This window comes from Salmo trutta, chromosome 13 (assembly GCF_901001165.1).
Source record: "Salmo trutta chromosome 13, fSalTru1.1, whole genome shotgun sequence".
In the NCBI taxonomy this organism is placed as follows: Eukaryota; Metazoa; Chordata; class Actinopteri; order Salmoniformes; family Salmonidae; genus Salmo; species Salmo trutta.
The window spans coordinates 2915150-2929554 of NC_042969.1; the positions used below are offsets into that span (position 1 = coordinate 2915150).

Consider the following 14405-nt stretch of genomic DNA (forward strand, 5'->3'; position numbering starts at 1 on the left):
TTTGTACTGTACAACATTCAGATTGTCAATGCAGACACAGAGAACTCTGATTGACATAAGACTGATGCTCTGTAAAGTTTGTCTTCAGGTCTTGAGCTAGAGTGTGTCAGATGGTCTGTTGTTCACTCCAGCTAGAGGTATGTCCACTGTTATAGGGGTTGAAGAACCAAAGCACATACAATAGAATGTTCAAAATTACACTGGTCAGGTGATATCTACAAAGACGATAATTTGCTTCAGTACAAAACAAAGAAAATGTAATCATCAACACTGCACTGATTATATGGAATGCTTAAAAAAATTTATATCAGCTTTTCGGAAGAAAAAACGACATCCTGTTATTTCATTTCATATACTTTGTATATTTTCCCTCGGGTTTTGCATATGTAAATAATAAAGAATTTAGACATTCACAAAATAAATACATTTGTGGCCTTAAATTGAATCTCAATTATATATATACAGTGTGTATATATGTATATATATAGAGAGAGAACAAAACATGTTGGTCCCATTTTTCATGAGCTGAAATAAAAGATCCCAGAAATGTTTCATTGGCACAAAAAGCTTATTTCTCTCAAATTCTGTGCACAATTTTGCTTACATCCCTGTTAGTGAGCATTTTTCCTTTGCCAAGATAATCCATCCACTTGACAGGTGTGGCATATCAAGAAGTAGATTAAACAGCATGGTCATTACACAGGTGCACCTTGTGCTGGGGACAATAAAAGGTCACTAAAATACCACAGAACACGATTGCATTTTATCGATAGCAATTTGAATGCACAAAAATACTGTGACGAGATCCTGAGGCCCATTGTGAGGCCCATTTTTTTTTAAGGTATCTGTGACCAACAGATGCATATCTGTATTCCCAGTCATGTGAAATCCATAGATTAGTGCCTAATTTATTTATTTAATATGAACTGTAACTGAGTAAAATCAATGAAATTGTTGCATGTTGCGTTTATATTTTTGTTCAGTATATACTATATATATGAACAGGATTAAACGCCTTAATGGGGAGATAGGAGGCTATTAAAATATGTTTTATTTTTCCTCCGTATGTCTTTCTCTCTCCCTGCATCAATTCTGCAGCTATATACAAACAGGTTTGTGATTGGATTGTCCAAGAGGACAGGAAAATGCACATTTCCATAGTAACACATTGCTGTAAGGCCATGTGTAATGAAGGGGAATGCACACCTAATCAACAATGTGATAATAAGGGTGGAATTTAAAACTCCAGAAAAGTCAAAACAATCTGAACTGTCATTGATTCTCCTCACAGACTTTACCAATCAAGAGTTTAAACCGTTGTACCTTTCCGTATAAGGCACTCTTCAGAAAAGGTCTGTGAGGTACATTTCCATTGATCGTCCTTAGAAAAAGAAAGTGGAGACGGCGTGCAGAAAATTACACATTTTCGACTCAACAAGTCTGATTTCATTGCATTCTCCCACATGAGTTCCCATCTCCTGCTTTTAGTTTGCTGTTTTTGTCTCTGTTAGAATTGACACAAGTCTGATGAGATGTACTGGTAGGTAGAGAATGGAGTAGTCTAACTGGCACGTGTGGTAGGGGAGATTCCTGGTTATCCAATGGCTATTCTCCTGGTGGGGCGGGGTTTAGGAAGGGGGCGGAACTACTGACAGTAGCAAGGTAGGTAGATAGTTCAATAGGACCTCAATAGAGTACCACAGTATGAGTCATAATACCCATAAAAGCTAGCGGCAAAACAAGGAAATGGTTCCAATCGTTTTTCCACCATACATTTTTCCCATAGGGAATTTTAGATACTTAAAATAAGGGCTGTGTTTTGTGTAGGCTTACCCTGGCGTGATGTTTTGATAACTGTGTAAATCTCTCTATGACAAGGTGACTTTTATCAATATATATGCCTGTATTTGCCCCCTAAAAATGTAATGCTAATTAGCTGCTAATGTGGCTATCATAAAGAACTACAAATTCCATGATGATCTGGACGAGACTGCCGAATCGAGGCAAAGGTAACAATCTCTGGATTAAGTATCTAACGTTAGCTAAATTTAGTATAAATTGGCAAAATGTATTTAAATTGATAATTCTGTGAACTGTCTTGTGCAAGTTTTAAATTTACACAATACCTGTTAGCAAAGTGTCAGCTAGAGATGACATGTAGGAGCTTGCAGGGATTTGTAGTCTTGCATGATGTCTACTTTGATGCTAATTAGCATTTTCAAGTCTGAGAGTAAATAGAACTGAATATATTGATAAAAGTCACCTTGTCCAAGAGAGATTTACATGGTTATCAAATGTAACGCCACAGTACGCCTACACGAAACAGCCCTCATTTTAAGTGTTTCTAAAATTCCCTATGGGAAAAATGGATGGTGGAAAAACAGTTGGAACCATTTCCTCGTTTGACAGCTAGGTTTTATGGGTATTATGACACCTCCACTGTGGAGCCCATCGGATCAATGGAGCCTTCAACAACACATCACAAAACAATCCCTTGAAGATCAAATGTAGGCTCGTGACCAGAACAGCTGTGAGTAAACAAAAATATCCTGCAGGGGCCAACATTTGGCCTGTTTGTCGCTCCATATTTCAAAAATCCATCGCTTTTCAAAATCAGATTATCATTCGGATACGGAAAAGGAAACTTAGTTAAGAAGTCTTTTTTATGTTGATTCCAATAGTCCAGCTTTGGTGGGAGAGTCCAGGCCTACTAAGCCTCCGTGGGCTCTGTCTTGATCTGGATGAAGGAGGCCGGGAGGTGGACGGTGATCTCCGGCAGCTCCTGGAGCCCCTTGACCCCCAGCATGTGCTCTGGCTGCAGAGCCATCTCCCCACGCACCTCCAGCTCCTCCACAGGGGTAAGGCCCTCGCTGGGGCTGCTTCCCTGGGCAAGGTGTCCGTTCACTGGAGACTCGCTGCCAGTCTCCCCCTGGCTCTGCCCAAGACTTTGATTCGTCCCAATGATCACAGTCCTGTAGGTGAGCTCTGCTTCCCCTGCCTCCATCCCAAAGGACAGGTCTCCATTAACCCACGACTGCAGGTAGTAAGGGTCCAGCATCTCCTCCTTGATGCCGTGCAGGCCATGGAGAAGATCGTCACCACTCGAGGACTTGAGCACGGTGGCGATGACTGTTCCTGTTTGCTGGGCCACCATGGGCTGACCAGTGGCCGCGTTGAGGGTAACTAGGTGGGGGAGACCATTGAGGGAAGCCGTGGTGGAGTTGATGACCCCCGTGGTGGTAGTGGTGGAGCCCAGACTGGTGACCAGAAACTGGGGTTGCTGGTGTTGATGGTGGTGGTCCTGGAGGCTGCCCGTCCCGGTGGCCAAGGAGGCCGTCTGGATGGTGAGGACATCCTTGCCCCCCGCGGTGGTGGAGGGGACAGTGTGGAGGATGATCCTGGGCGGGGAAGAGTGGCTGGAGGAGTCACCGTTGGACAGAAGGGGCTGCAACTGGCCGGACGACGTCAGGACCATGGGAACGGAGGTAGCCATGTTGATATTCCTGAGGAGAAAGAGGAGATCAGGTCAATCAAATGTATACTATAAAACCCTTCTTGCATCAACAGTTGACACAAAGAGCTTAACAGTCAGGTTCAGACTCCATTGGACACACAGAATTAAATAGAACACTATTCTAGTATAATCTACTATAGTATAGAACATATCTTTAGGCACATAAGTAGCTTCCAGCATGTTACATACTGTCATTCTATATGAGCTTTCAAAATCTGATTGCAACAGACCACATCTCAGTTGTGAAAGGTATAACAGAATATGCAGCAACAGACTATTCATTATGTTATACAGCCTTCAGTTTGTCAAGAACAAATAGCACACAATACATTTATGCTGAATGGACTCACAAGGACAAAGAGAAGGCCCAAAAATGGATGTATTTTTTTAAATAAAAAATGTTGTTTTCATTTCTATTTCATTGCTTTAATCATATTTCACTGATATTATGATTATTCTTATTTTCAATGACATTCTGATTTAATCTCTTCAGTTTGTGTTGGAAAGGGTTAAAACTGAGGAAATAAAGATGCAAATAGGAATTTTCTTTGGTGGTCACTAGGGAGATAAATCTAGCTAGATACAGTTGAAGTCGGAAGTTTACATACACCTTAGCCAAATACATTTAAACTCAGTTTATCACAATTCCTGACATTTAATCCTAGTAAAAAGTCCCTGTTTTAGGTCAGTTAAGATCCCCACTTTATTTTAAGAATGTGAAATGTCAGAATAATAGTAGAGAGAATGATTTATTTCAGCTTTTATTTTTTTCATCACATTCAAAGTGGGTCAGAAGCTTACATACACTCAATTAGTATTTGGTAGCATTGCCTTAAAATTGTTTAACTTTGGTCAAATGTTTCAGGTAGCCTTCCACAAGCTTCCCACAATAAGTTGGGTGAATTTTGTCCCATTCCTCCAGACAGAGCTGGTGTAACTGAGTCAGGTTTGTAGGCCTTCTTGCTCGCACACACATTTCAGTTCTGCCCACAAATCTTCTAAAGGATTGAGGTCAGGGCTTTGATGCTGGCCACTCCAATACCTTGACTTTGTTGTCCTTAAGCCAGTTTGCCACAACTTTGGAAGTATGCTTAGGGTCATTGTCCATTTGGAAGACCCATTTGCGACCAAGCTTTAACTTCCTGACTGATGTCTTGAGATGTTGCTTCAATATATCCACATAATTTCCCTTTCTCATGATGTCATCTATTTTGTGAAATGCACCGGTCCCTTCTGCAGCAAAGCACCCACACAACATGACGCTGCCACCCCCGTGCTTCACGGTTGGGATGGTGTTCTTCAGCTTGCAAGCCTCCCCCTTTTTCCTCCAAACATAACGATGGTCATTATGGCCAAACTGTTCTATTTTTGTTTCATCAGACCAGAGGACATTTCTCCAAAAAGTCTGGCTTTTTTATGGCGGTTTTGGAGCAGTGGCTTTTTCCTTGCCTTTCAGGTTAAGTCGATATAGGACTCATTTTACTTTGGATACAGATACTTTTGTACTTGTTTCCTCCAGCATCTTCACAAGGTCCTTTGCTGTTGTTCTGGGATTGATTTGCACTTTTCGCACCAAATTACATTCATCTCTAGGAGACAGAACTCGTCTCCTTCCTGAGCGGTATGACGGCTGCGTGGTCCCATGGTGTTTATACTTGCGTACTATTGTTTGTACAGATGAACGTGGTACCTTCAGGTGTTTGGAAGTTGCTCCCAAGGATGAACCAGACTTGTGGAGGTCTACAATTTTTTTCTGAGGTCTTGGCTGATTTCTTTTGATTTTCCCAAGATGTCAAGCAAAGAGGCACTGAATTTGAAGGTAGGCCATGAAATACATCCACAGGTACACCTCCAATTGACTCAAATTATGTCAATTAGCCTATCCGAAGCTTCTAAAGCCATGACATCATTTTCTGGAATATTCCAAGATGTTTAAAGGCACAGTCAACTTAGTGTATGTTAAGTTCTGACCCACTGGAATTGTGATACAGTGAATTATAAGTGAAATAATCTGTCTGTAAACAATTGTTGGAATAATTACTTGTGTCATGCACAAAGTAAATGTCCTAACCGACTTGCCAAAACTATAGTTTGTTAACAAGAAATGTGTGGAGTGGTTGAAAAATGAGTTTTAATGACTCCAACATAAGTGTATGTAAACTTCCAACTTCAACTGTAGCTTACCATTGACTAGGTCCTCAGAAGTTCGATAGAAGGCATCTGCCATTCAGCCTCCCATCCTGTTCTAACCACCTCTCGCCAGCTTTGTACTCATGTTACCTAATGAAATTGCTGTACAATAAGATCTTGTTGCCATCTGCTGCACATTCAGATGTTATAAATCCACACTGCAGAGCTCTCCCTGTCCTATGCCGTGCCTTGATTGTATTACTGTTGATGATATCTGGAAATGTGCATGTACACCCTGGCCCATCTACTGTTGCTAGCCCCAATTCTGACTTGTGTTCTGATATCTGCTTCACTTATTTTTGCTCTCGTAAAAGCCTGGATTTTATGCACGTTAAGACAAGAAGCTTATAACCTAAAATGGACCAATTGAAAGTGTGGGTTCACAGCTCCAATCCAGACGTGTTGGTCATTAACCTTTCTGGTTATAACCTTCTTCGGCAAGACAGATCTTCCAAAGGTTGGGGAGTGGCAATCTTAACCAAGGATCACCTTCAGTGCTCGGTGGTCTCCACCAAGGATCACCTTCAGTGCTCGGTGGTCTCCAAGTCTGTCCCCAAACAATTTGATGTGCTGGTTTTAAGCATTAAACTTTTAAATAGCTCTTTGTTGACTGTTGCTGGGTGCTATCGTCCTCCATCAGCACCGGCCTGTACCCTAACTGTCTTAAACTCTCTCCTGGCCCCTTACACTAAGTCTGAATTTGTCATGCTGGGTGACCTAAACTAGGACATGCTTAAACCACCTGACCAAGTCTTAAAGAAATGGGACCCCCTCAATCTTTCTCAAACTATTACCAATCCCACAATGTATGACTCCAGACACCCAGAAAAGGCTACTCTCCTTGATGTTATCCTCACAAATAATCCTGATAGGTATCAGTCTGATGTTTGCTGTAATGACCTTAGTGATCACTGTTTTACAGCCTGTGTTCGTAATGGCTGCTCAGTGAAACGACCGGTCCTGATTTGTTATAGATGCTTGCCAAAAAACAATAATGAGCAAGCCTTCCTTCATGAACTGGCCTCTGTAAAATGGTATACAATCAGCTTGATCCCCTCTGTCGAAGAAGCTTGGACCTTCTTTTTTGATATTTTCAGTGGTACTGTTGACAAACAAGCCCCCATAAAGAAATTGAGAATTAAAAACAGGTTCAGCCCCTGGTTTGACTGTGATCTTGCAGTGGTTACTCCACCTCAATAATTGCATTTGGCGAAAGGCTCGAAACATGCATACTCAGGCTGACTGGCTCTCCTTCAGGCAAATGAGAAAAAAGTGCACTCAGGCTATCCAGAAGGCCAAGTTAGTTACTTTAAGGAGCAGTTCTCTCTCTGTGGGTCTAACCCCAAGAAGTTCTGGAAAATGGTTAAAGACCTGGAGAATAAAACCTCCTCCTCACAGCTGCTCATGTCCCTTAATGTTGATGATGTGGTTGTTACTGACAAGAAGCACATGGCTGAGCTCTTTAATCACCACTTCATTAAGTCAGGATTCCTACTTGACTCAGCCATGCCTCCTTGCCCGTCCAACATTTCCTCATCTCCCACCACTTCTAATGCGGCTATCCCCGATGCTTCTCCCTCTTTTTCCCCTGCCCTGCTACAAAGTTTCTCCCTGCAGGCAGTCACTGAGTCCAAGGTGCAAAAGGACCTCCTGAAACTTAACCCAAAAAAACATCTGAGTCAGATGGTTTAGACCCTTTCTTCTTTAAGGTTGCTTCCCCTATCATCGTCAAGCCTATCTCTGACCTTTTTAACCTGTCTCTCCTTTCTGGGGAGGTTCTGATTGCTTGGAAGGCAGCCACGGTTCGTCCTTTATTTAAAGGGGGATATCAAACATATCCTAACTGTTATAGGCCTATTTCTATTTTGCCCTGTTTATCAAAAGTGTTGGAAAAACTTGTCAATAATCAAATGACTGGCTTTCTTGATGTCTATACTATTCTCTCTGGTATACAATTTGGTTTCCGCTCAGGTTATGGATGTGTCACTGCAACCTTAACGGTCCTCAATGATGTCACCATTGCCCTTAATTCTAAGGAATGTTGTGCTGCTATTTTTATTGACTTGGCCAAAGATTTTGATACGGTAGACCATTCCATTCTTGTGGGCCGGCTAAGGAGTATTGGTGTCTCTGAGGGGTCTTTGGCCTGGTGTGCTAACTACCTCTCTCAAAGAGTGCAGTGTATAAAGTCAGAAAATCTGCTGTCTCATCCACAACCTGTCACCAAGGGAGTACCCCAAGGCTCAATCCTAGGCCCCATGCTCTTCTCAATTTACATCAACAACATAGCTCAGTCAATAGGAAGATCTCTCAACCATTAATATGCAGTTAATACAGTCTTATACTCAGCTGGCCCCTCCCCGGAGTTTGTGTTAAATGCTCTATAACAAAGCTTTCTTAGCGTCCATCAAGCTTTCTCTGCCCTTAACCTTGTTCTGAACACCTCCAAAACAAAGGTCATGAGGTTTGGTAAGAAGAATGCCCCTCTCCCCACAGGTGTGATTACTACCTCTGAGGGTTTGGAGCTTGAGGTAGTCACCTCATACAAGTACTTGGGAGTATGGCTAGACGGTACACTGTCCTTCTCTCAGCACATATCAAAGCTGCAGGCTAAAGTTAAATCTAGACTTGGTTTCCTCTATCGTAATCGCTCCTCTTTCACCCCAGCTGCCAAACTAACCCTGATTCAGATGACCATCCTAACCATGCTAGATTACGGAGACATCATTTATAGATCGGCAGGTAAGGGTGCTCTCGAGCGACTAGATGTCCTTTACCATTCGGCCATAAGATTTTTCACCAATGCTCCTCATAGGACTCATCACTGCACTCTATACTCCTCTGTAAACTGGTCATCTCTGTATACCCGTCACAAGACCCACTGGTTGATGCTTATTTATAAAACCCTCTTAGGCCTCACTCCCCCCTATCTGAGATATCTACTGCAGCCCTCATCCTCCACATACAACACCCATTATGCCAGTCACATTCTGTTAAAGGTCCCCAAAGCACACATATCACTGGGTCGCTCCTCTTCAGTTCTCTGCAGCTCGCGACTGGAACGAGCTGCAACAAACACTCAAACTGGACAGTTTCATCTCAATCTCTTCATTTAATGACACAATCATTCAATCATGGACACTCTTATTGACAGTTGTGGCTTCTTTGCGTAATGTATTGTTGTCTCTACCTTCTTGCCCTTTGTGCTGTTGTCTGTGCCCAATAATGTTTATACCATGTTTTGTGCTGCTACCATGTTGTGTTGCTACAATGTTGTTGTCATGTTGTGTTGCTACCATGCTGTGTTGTCATATGTTGCTGCCTTGCTATGTTGTTGTCTTAGGTCTCTCTTTATGTAGTGTAGTGTTGTCTCTCTTGTCGTGATGTGTGTTCTGTCCTATATTTAGGAGGCGTTTTGCCTTTTGGTAGGCCATCATTGTAAATAAGAATTTGTTCTTAACTGACATGCCTAGTTAAATAAAGGTTAAAAAATAAAGTTACAAATAAAAGATAGCAAAGAACATATCAAATTTTTATGGAAACAATGTTCATATACTACTTTAACCTTAGTGCTTAGAATTGCCAATTATATTTCCAGCAATCATTTCATTTGTTTGGCCTTTTTTTTAAGACCTTGGGATCAACTTGAGGGTTAAATTAATGCATTCTGGGAAATGTAGCATTTTCCTGATTTTTAACAAAATTTAAGTGATTCATGAAATATAATAACTTTGAATATTTGAATACAGGTTTTGTTTTCCTTGATCATTCATTTGAAGATTTTGTCCTGAAAAATCAATTGTTTCATCATGGTCATTCCACCTCAAAAAGCACAAGAAAGAGGATTTGACATCCATCTCAGACTGTTCTGAAATCATTTCTGTTGTTAGATAAGATTACCATTCCTGCAACATTATTTTGTTGAAATATAATTTGATCTCCAGATCTCATCTAGTGGTCAGGACCTGGTAATATGAGGATGTAGGACGGGACATAAACCTAAAAACCTAACAAATTCTCTGAACAGCGGCAAAAAAAACGCCAAATTCACTGAGAATGCATTACATAGGATATAGAAACAATATTCTGAGTGGCAGCTCCATCCTACCTGTCAATAGAGAACTGATACTGTATACTAGTTTACAATTTCTTTGGATTACTCGTGTCAAACTCATTGTTAGAAAAATGGTTGGTCCAAATCAGATGTAAGGTACTATATTTACTAAATATTTTAGGAATCCTATAAATTAAAACGGCCAATTTGGGTGCAATCAATTTGCTTAAATAATTTTGTAGGAATGCTATTCTTATCTGTTTCTAACTACAGAAAGGATTTCAGAACAATCTGAGATGGTGGGTGTCATGGCTTCCTGAAATGACATGGAATGACCCAACAATATTTTATTTGCATGTATATAACATGTTTGATGCACAATATGTACAGTGGGGGGAAAAGTATTTGATCCCCTGCTGATTTTGTACGTTTGCCCACTGACAAAGAAAGGATCAGTCTATAATTGTAATGGTAGGTTTATTTGAACAGTGAGAGACAGAATAACAACAAAAATATGCAGAAAAACGCATGTCAGAAATGTTATAAATTGATTTGCATTTTAATGAGGGAAATAAATATTTCACCCCCTCTCAATCAGAAAGATTTCTGTCTCCCAGGTGTCTTTTATACAGGTAACGAGCTACTCTAACCTGGTGGTCCCAGCGCGCACGACCCACATGGAGTTCCAGGTCTCCGGCAGCCTCTGGAACTGCCGGTCTGCAGCCAACAAGGCTGAGTTCATCTCAGCCTATGCTACCCTCCAGTCCCTAGACTTCCTGGCGCTGACGGAAACATGGATTACCACAGATAACACTGCTACTCCTACTGTTCTCTCCTCGTCTGCCCACGTATTCTCGCATACCCCTAGAGCATCGAGCCAGCGGGGTGGTGGCACTGGAATCCTCATCTCTCCCAAGTGGACATTCTCTCTTTCTCCCCTGACCCATCTGTCTATCTCCTCATTTGAATTCCATGCTGTCACAGTTACCAGCCCTTTCAAGCTTAACATCCTTATCATTTATCGCCCTCCAGGTTCCCTTGGAGAGTTCATCAATGAGCTTGACGCCTTGATAAGTTCCTTTCCTGAGGATGGCTCACCTCTCACAGTTCTGGGTGACTTTAACCTCCCCACGTCTACCTTTGACTCATTCCTCTCTGCCTCCTTCTTTCCACTCCTCTCCTCTTTTGACCTCACCCTCTCACCTTCCCCCCCTACTCACAAGGCAGGCAATACGCTTGACCTCATCTTTACTAGATGCTGTTCTTCCACTAATCTCATTGCAACTCCCCTCCAAATCTCCGACCACTACCTTGTATCCTTTTCCCTCTCGCTCTCATCCAACACTTCTCACTCTGCCCCTACTCGGATGGTATTGCGCCGTCCCAACCTTCGCTCTCTCTCTCCCGCTACTCTCTCCTCTTCCATCCTATCATCTCTTCCCTCTGCCCAAACCTTCTCCAACCTATCTCCTAATTCTGCCTCCTCAACCCTCCTCTCCTCCCATTCTGCATCCTTTGATTTTCTCTGTCCCCTATCCTCCAGGCCGGCTCGGTCCTCCCCTCTTGCTCCGTGGCTCGACGACTCACTGCGAGCTCACAGAACAGGGCTCCGGGCAGCCGAGCGGAAATGGAGGAAAACTCGCCTCCCTGCGGACCTGGCATTATTTCACTCCCTCCTCTCTACATTCTCCTCTTCTGTCTCTGCTGCTAAAGCCACTTTCTACCACTCTAAATTCCAAGCATCTGCCTCTAACCCTAGGAAGCTCTTTGCTACCTTCTTCTCCCTCCTGAATCCTCCTCCCCCTCCTCCCTCCTCCTCCCTCTCTGCGGATGACTTCGTCAACCATTTTGAAAAGAAGGTTGACAATATCCGATCCTCGTTTGCTAAGTCAAACGACACCGCTGGTCCTGCTCACACTGCCCTAGCCTGTGCTTTGACCTCTTTCTCCCCTCTCTCTCCAGATGAAATCTTGCGTCTTGTGACGGCCGGCCGCCCAACAACCTGCCCACTTGACCCTATCCCCTCCTCTCTTCTCCAGACCATTTCCGGAGACCTTCTCCCCTACCTCACCTCGCTCATCAACTCATCCTTGACCGTTGGCTACGTCCCTTCCGTCTTCAAGGGAGCGAGAGTTGCACCCCTTCTGAAAAAACCTACACTCGATCCCTCCCATGTCAACAACTACAGACCAGTATCCCTTCTTTCTTTTCTCTCCAGAACTCTTGAACGTGCCGTCCTTGGCCAGCTCTCCTGCTATCTCTCTCAGAATTACCTTCTTGATCCTAATCAGTCAGGTTTCAAGACTGGGCATTCAACTGAGACTGCTCTTCTCTGTGTCACGGAGGCTCTCCGCACTGCTAAAGCTAACTCTCTCTCCTCTGCTCTCATCCTTCTAGACCTATCTGCTGCCTTTGATACTGTGAACCATCAGATCCTCCTCTCCACCCTCTCCGAGTTGGGCATCTCCGGCGCGGCCCACGCTTGGATTGCGTCCTACCTGACAGGTCGCTCCTACCAGGTGGCGTGGCGAGAATCTGTCTCCGCACCACGCGCTCTCACCACTGGTGTCCCCCAGGGCTCTGTTCTAGGCCCTCTCCTATTCTCGCTATACACCAAGTCACTTGGCTCTGTCATATCCTCACATGGTCTCTCCTATCATTGCTATGCAGACGACACACAATTAATCTTCTCCTTTCCCCCTTCTGATAACCAGGCGGCGAATCGCATCTCTGCATGTCTGGCAGACATATCAGTGTGGATGACGGATCACCACCTCAAGCTGAACCTCGGCAAGACGGAGCTGCTCTTCCTCCCGGGGAAGGACTGCCCGTTCCATGATCTCGCCATCACAGTTGACAACTCCCTTGTGTCCTCCTCCCAGAGTGCTAAGAACCTTGGCATGATCCTGGACAACAACATGTCGTTCTCCACTAACATCAAGGCGGTGACCCGATCCTGTAGGTTCATGCTCTACAACATTCGCAGAGTACGACCCTGCCTCACACAGGAAGCGACGCAGGTCCTAATCCAGGCACTTGTCATCTCCCGTCTGGATTACTGCAACTCGCTGTTGGCTGGGCTCCCTGCCTGTGCCATTAAACCCCTACAACTCATCCAGAACGCCGCAGCCCGTCTGGTGTTCAACCTTCCCAAGTTCTCTCACGTCACCCCGCTCCTCCGCTCTCTCCACTGGCTTCCAGTTGAAGCTCGCATCCGCTACAAGACCATGGTGCTTGCCTACGGAGCTGTGAGGGGAACGGCACCTCCATACCTTCAGGCTCTGATCAGGCCCTACACCCAAACAAGGGCACTGCGTTCATCCACCTCTGGCCTGCTGGACCCCCTACCTCTGAGGAAGCATGGTTCCCGCTCAGCCCAGTCCAAACTGTTCGCTGCTCTGGCACCCCAATGGTGGAACAAGCTCCCTCACGACGCCAGGACAGCGGAGTCAATCACCACCTTCCGGAGACACCTGAAACCCCACCTCTTTAAGGAATACCTGGGATAGGATAAAGTAATCCTTCTAACCCCCCCTCCCCCCTTAAAAGATTTAGATGCACTATTGTAAAGTGGTTGTTCCACTGGATATCATAAGGTGAATGCACCAATTTGTAAGTCGCTCTGGATAAGAGCGTCTGCTAAATGACTTAAATGTAATGTAAATGTAATGTAAATGAGATTAGGAGCACACTCTTAAAGGGAGTGCTCCTAACCGAGGCTTGTTAACTGTAAAAAAGACACCTGTCAACAGAAGCAATCAATCAATCAAATTCCAAACTCTCCACCATGGCCAAGTCCAAAGAGCTCTCCAAGGATGTCAGGGACAAGATTGTAGACCTACACAAGGTTGGAATGGGCTACAAGACCATCGCCAAGCAGCTTGGTGAGAAGGTGACAACATTTGGTGTGATTATTCGCAAATGGAAGAAACACAAAAGAACTGTCAATATCCCTCGGCCTGGGGCTCCATGCAAGATCTCACCTCGTGGAGTTGCAATAATCATGAGAACGGTGAGGAATCAGCCCAGAACTGCACGGGAGGATCTTGTCAATGATCTCAAGGCAGCTGGGACCATAGTCACCAAGAAAACAATTGGTAACACACTACGCCGTGAAGGACTGAAATCCTGCAGCACCCGCAAGGTCCCCCTGCTCAAGATACATATACATGCCCATCTGAAGTTTGCCAATGAACATCTGAATGACTCCGAGGACAACTGGTGAAAGTGTTGGGGTCAGATGAGACCAAAATGGAGCTCTTTGACATCAACTCAACTCGCCGTGTTTGGAGGAGCTGGAATGCTGCCTATGACCCCAAGAACACCATCTCCACCCTCAAACATGGAGGTGGAAACATTATGCTTTGGGGGTGTTTTTCTGCTAAGGGGACAGGACAACTTCACCGCATCAAAGGGATGATGGACAGGGCCATGTACCGTCAAATCTTGGGTGAGAACCTCCTTCCCTCAGCCAGGGCATTGAAAATGGGTCGTGGATGGGTATTCCAGCATGACAATGACACAAAACACACGGCAACAAAGGAGTGGCTCAAGAAGAAGCACATTAAGGTCCTGGAGTGGCCTAGCCAGTCTCCAGACCTTAATCCCATAGAAAATCTGTGGAGGGAGCTGAAGGTTCGAGTTGCC

The 14405-nt window shown here is 44.2% G+C and overlaps 1 protein-coding gene across 3 annotated transcripts in view; it reads right to left on the bottom strand.

Moving 5' to 3' along the window:
- Window positions 1-2587: 2587 nt before the first annotated feature.
- LOC115205053 (ETS-related transcription factor Elf-1) overlaps window positions 2588-14405 on the bottom strand; it is an 84303-nt gene continuing 72485 nt past the window's right edge. For all 3 annotated transcript variants that reach the window (XM_029770623.1, XM_029770624.1, XM_029770622.1), the window contains exon 9: window positions 2588-3503. In XM_029770623.1, the coding sequence (XP_029626483.1) occupies window positions 2711-3503 (793 nt within the window). In that variant the 3' untranslated portion in view covers window positions 2588-2710. The remainder of the gene's footprint in view (window positions 3504-14405) is intronic.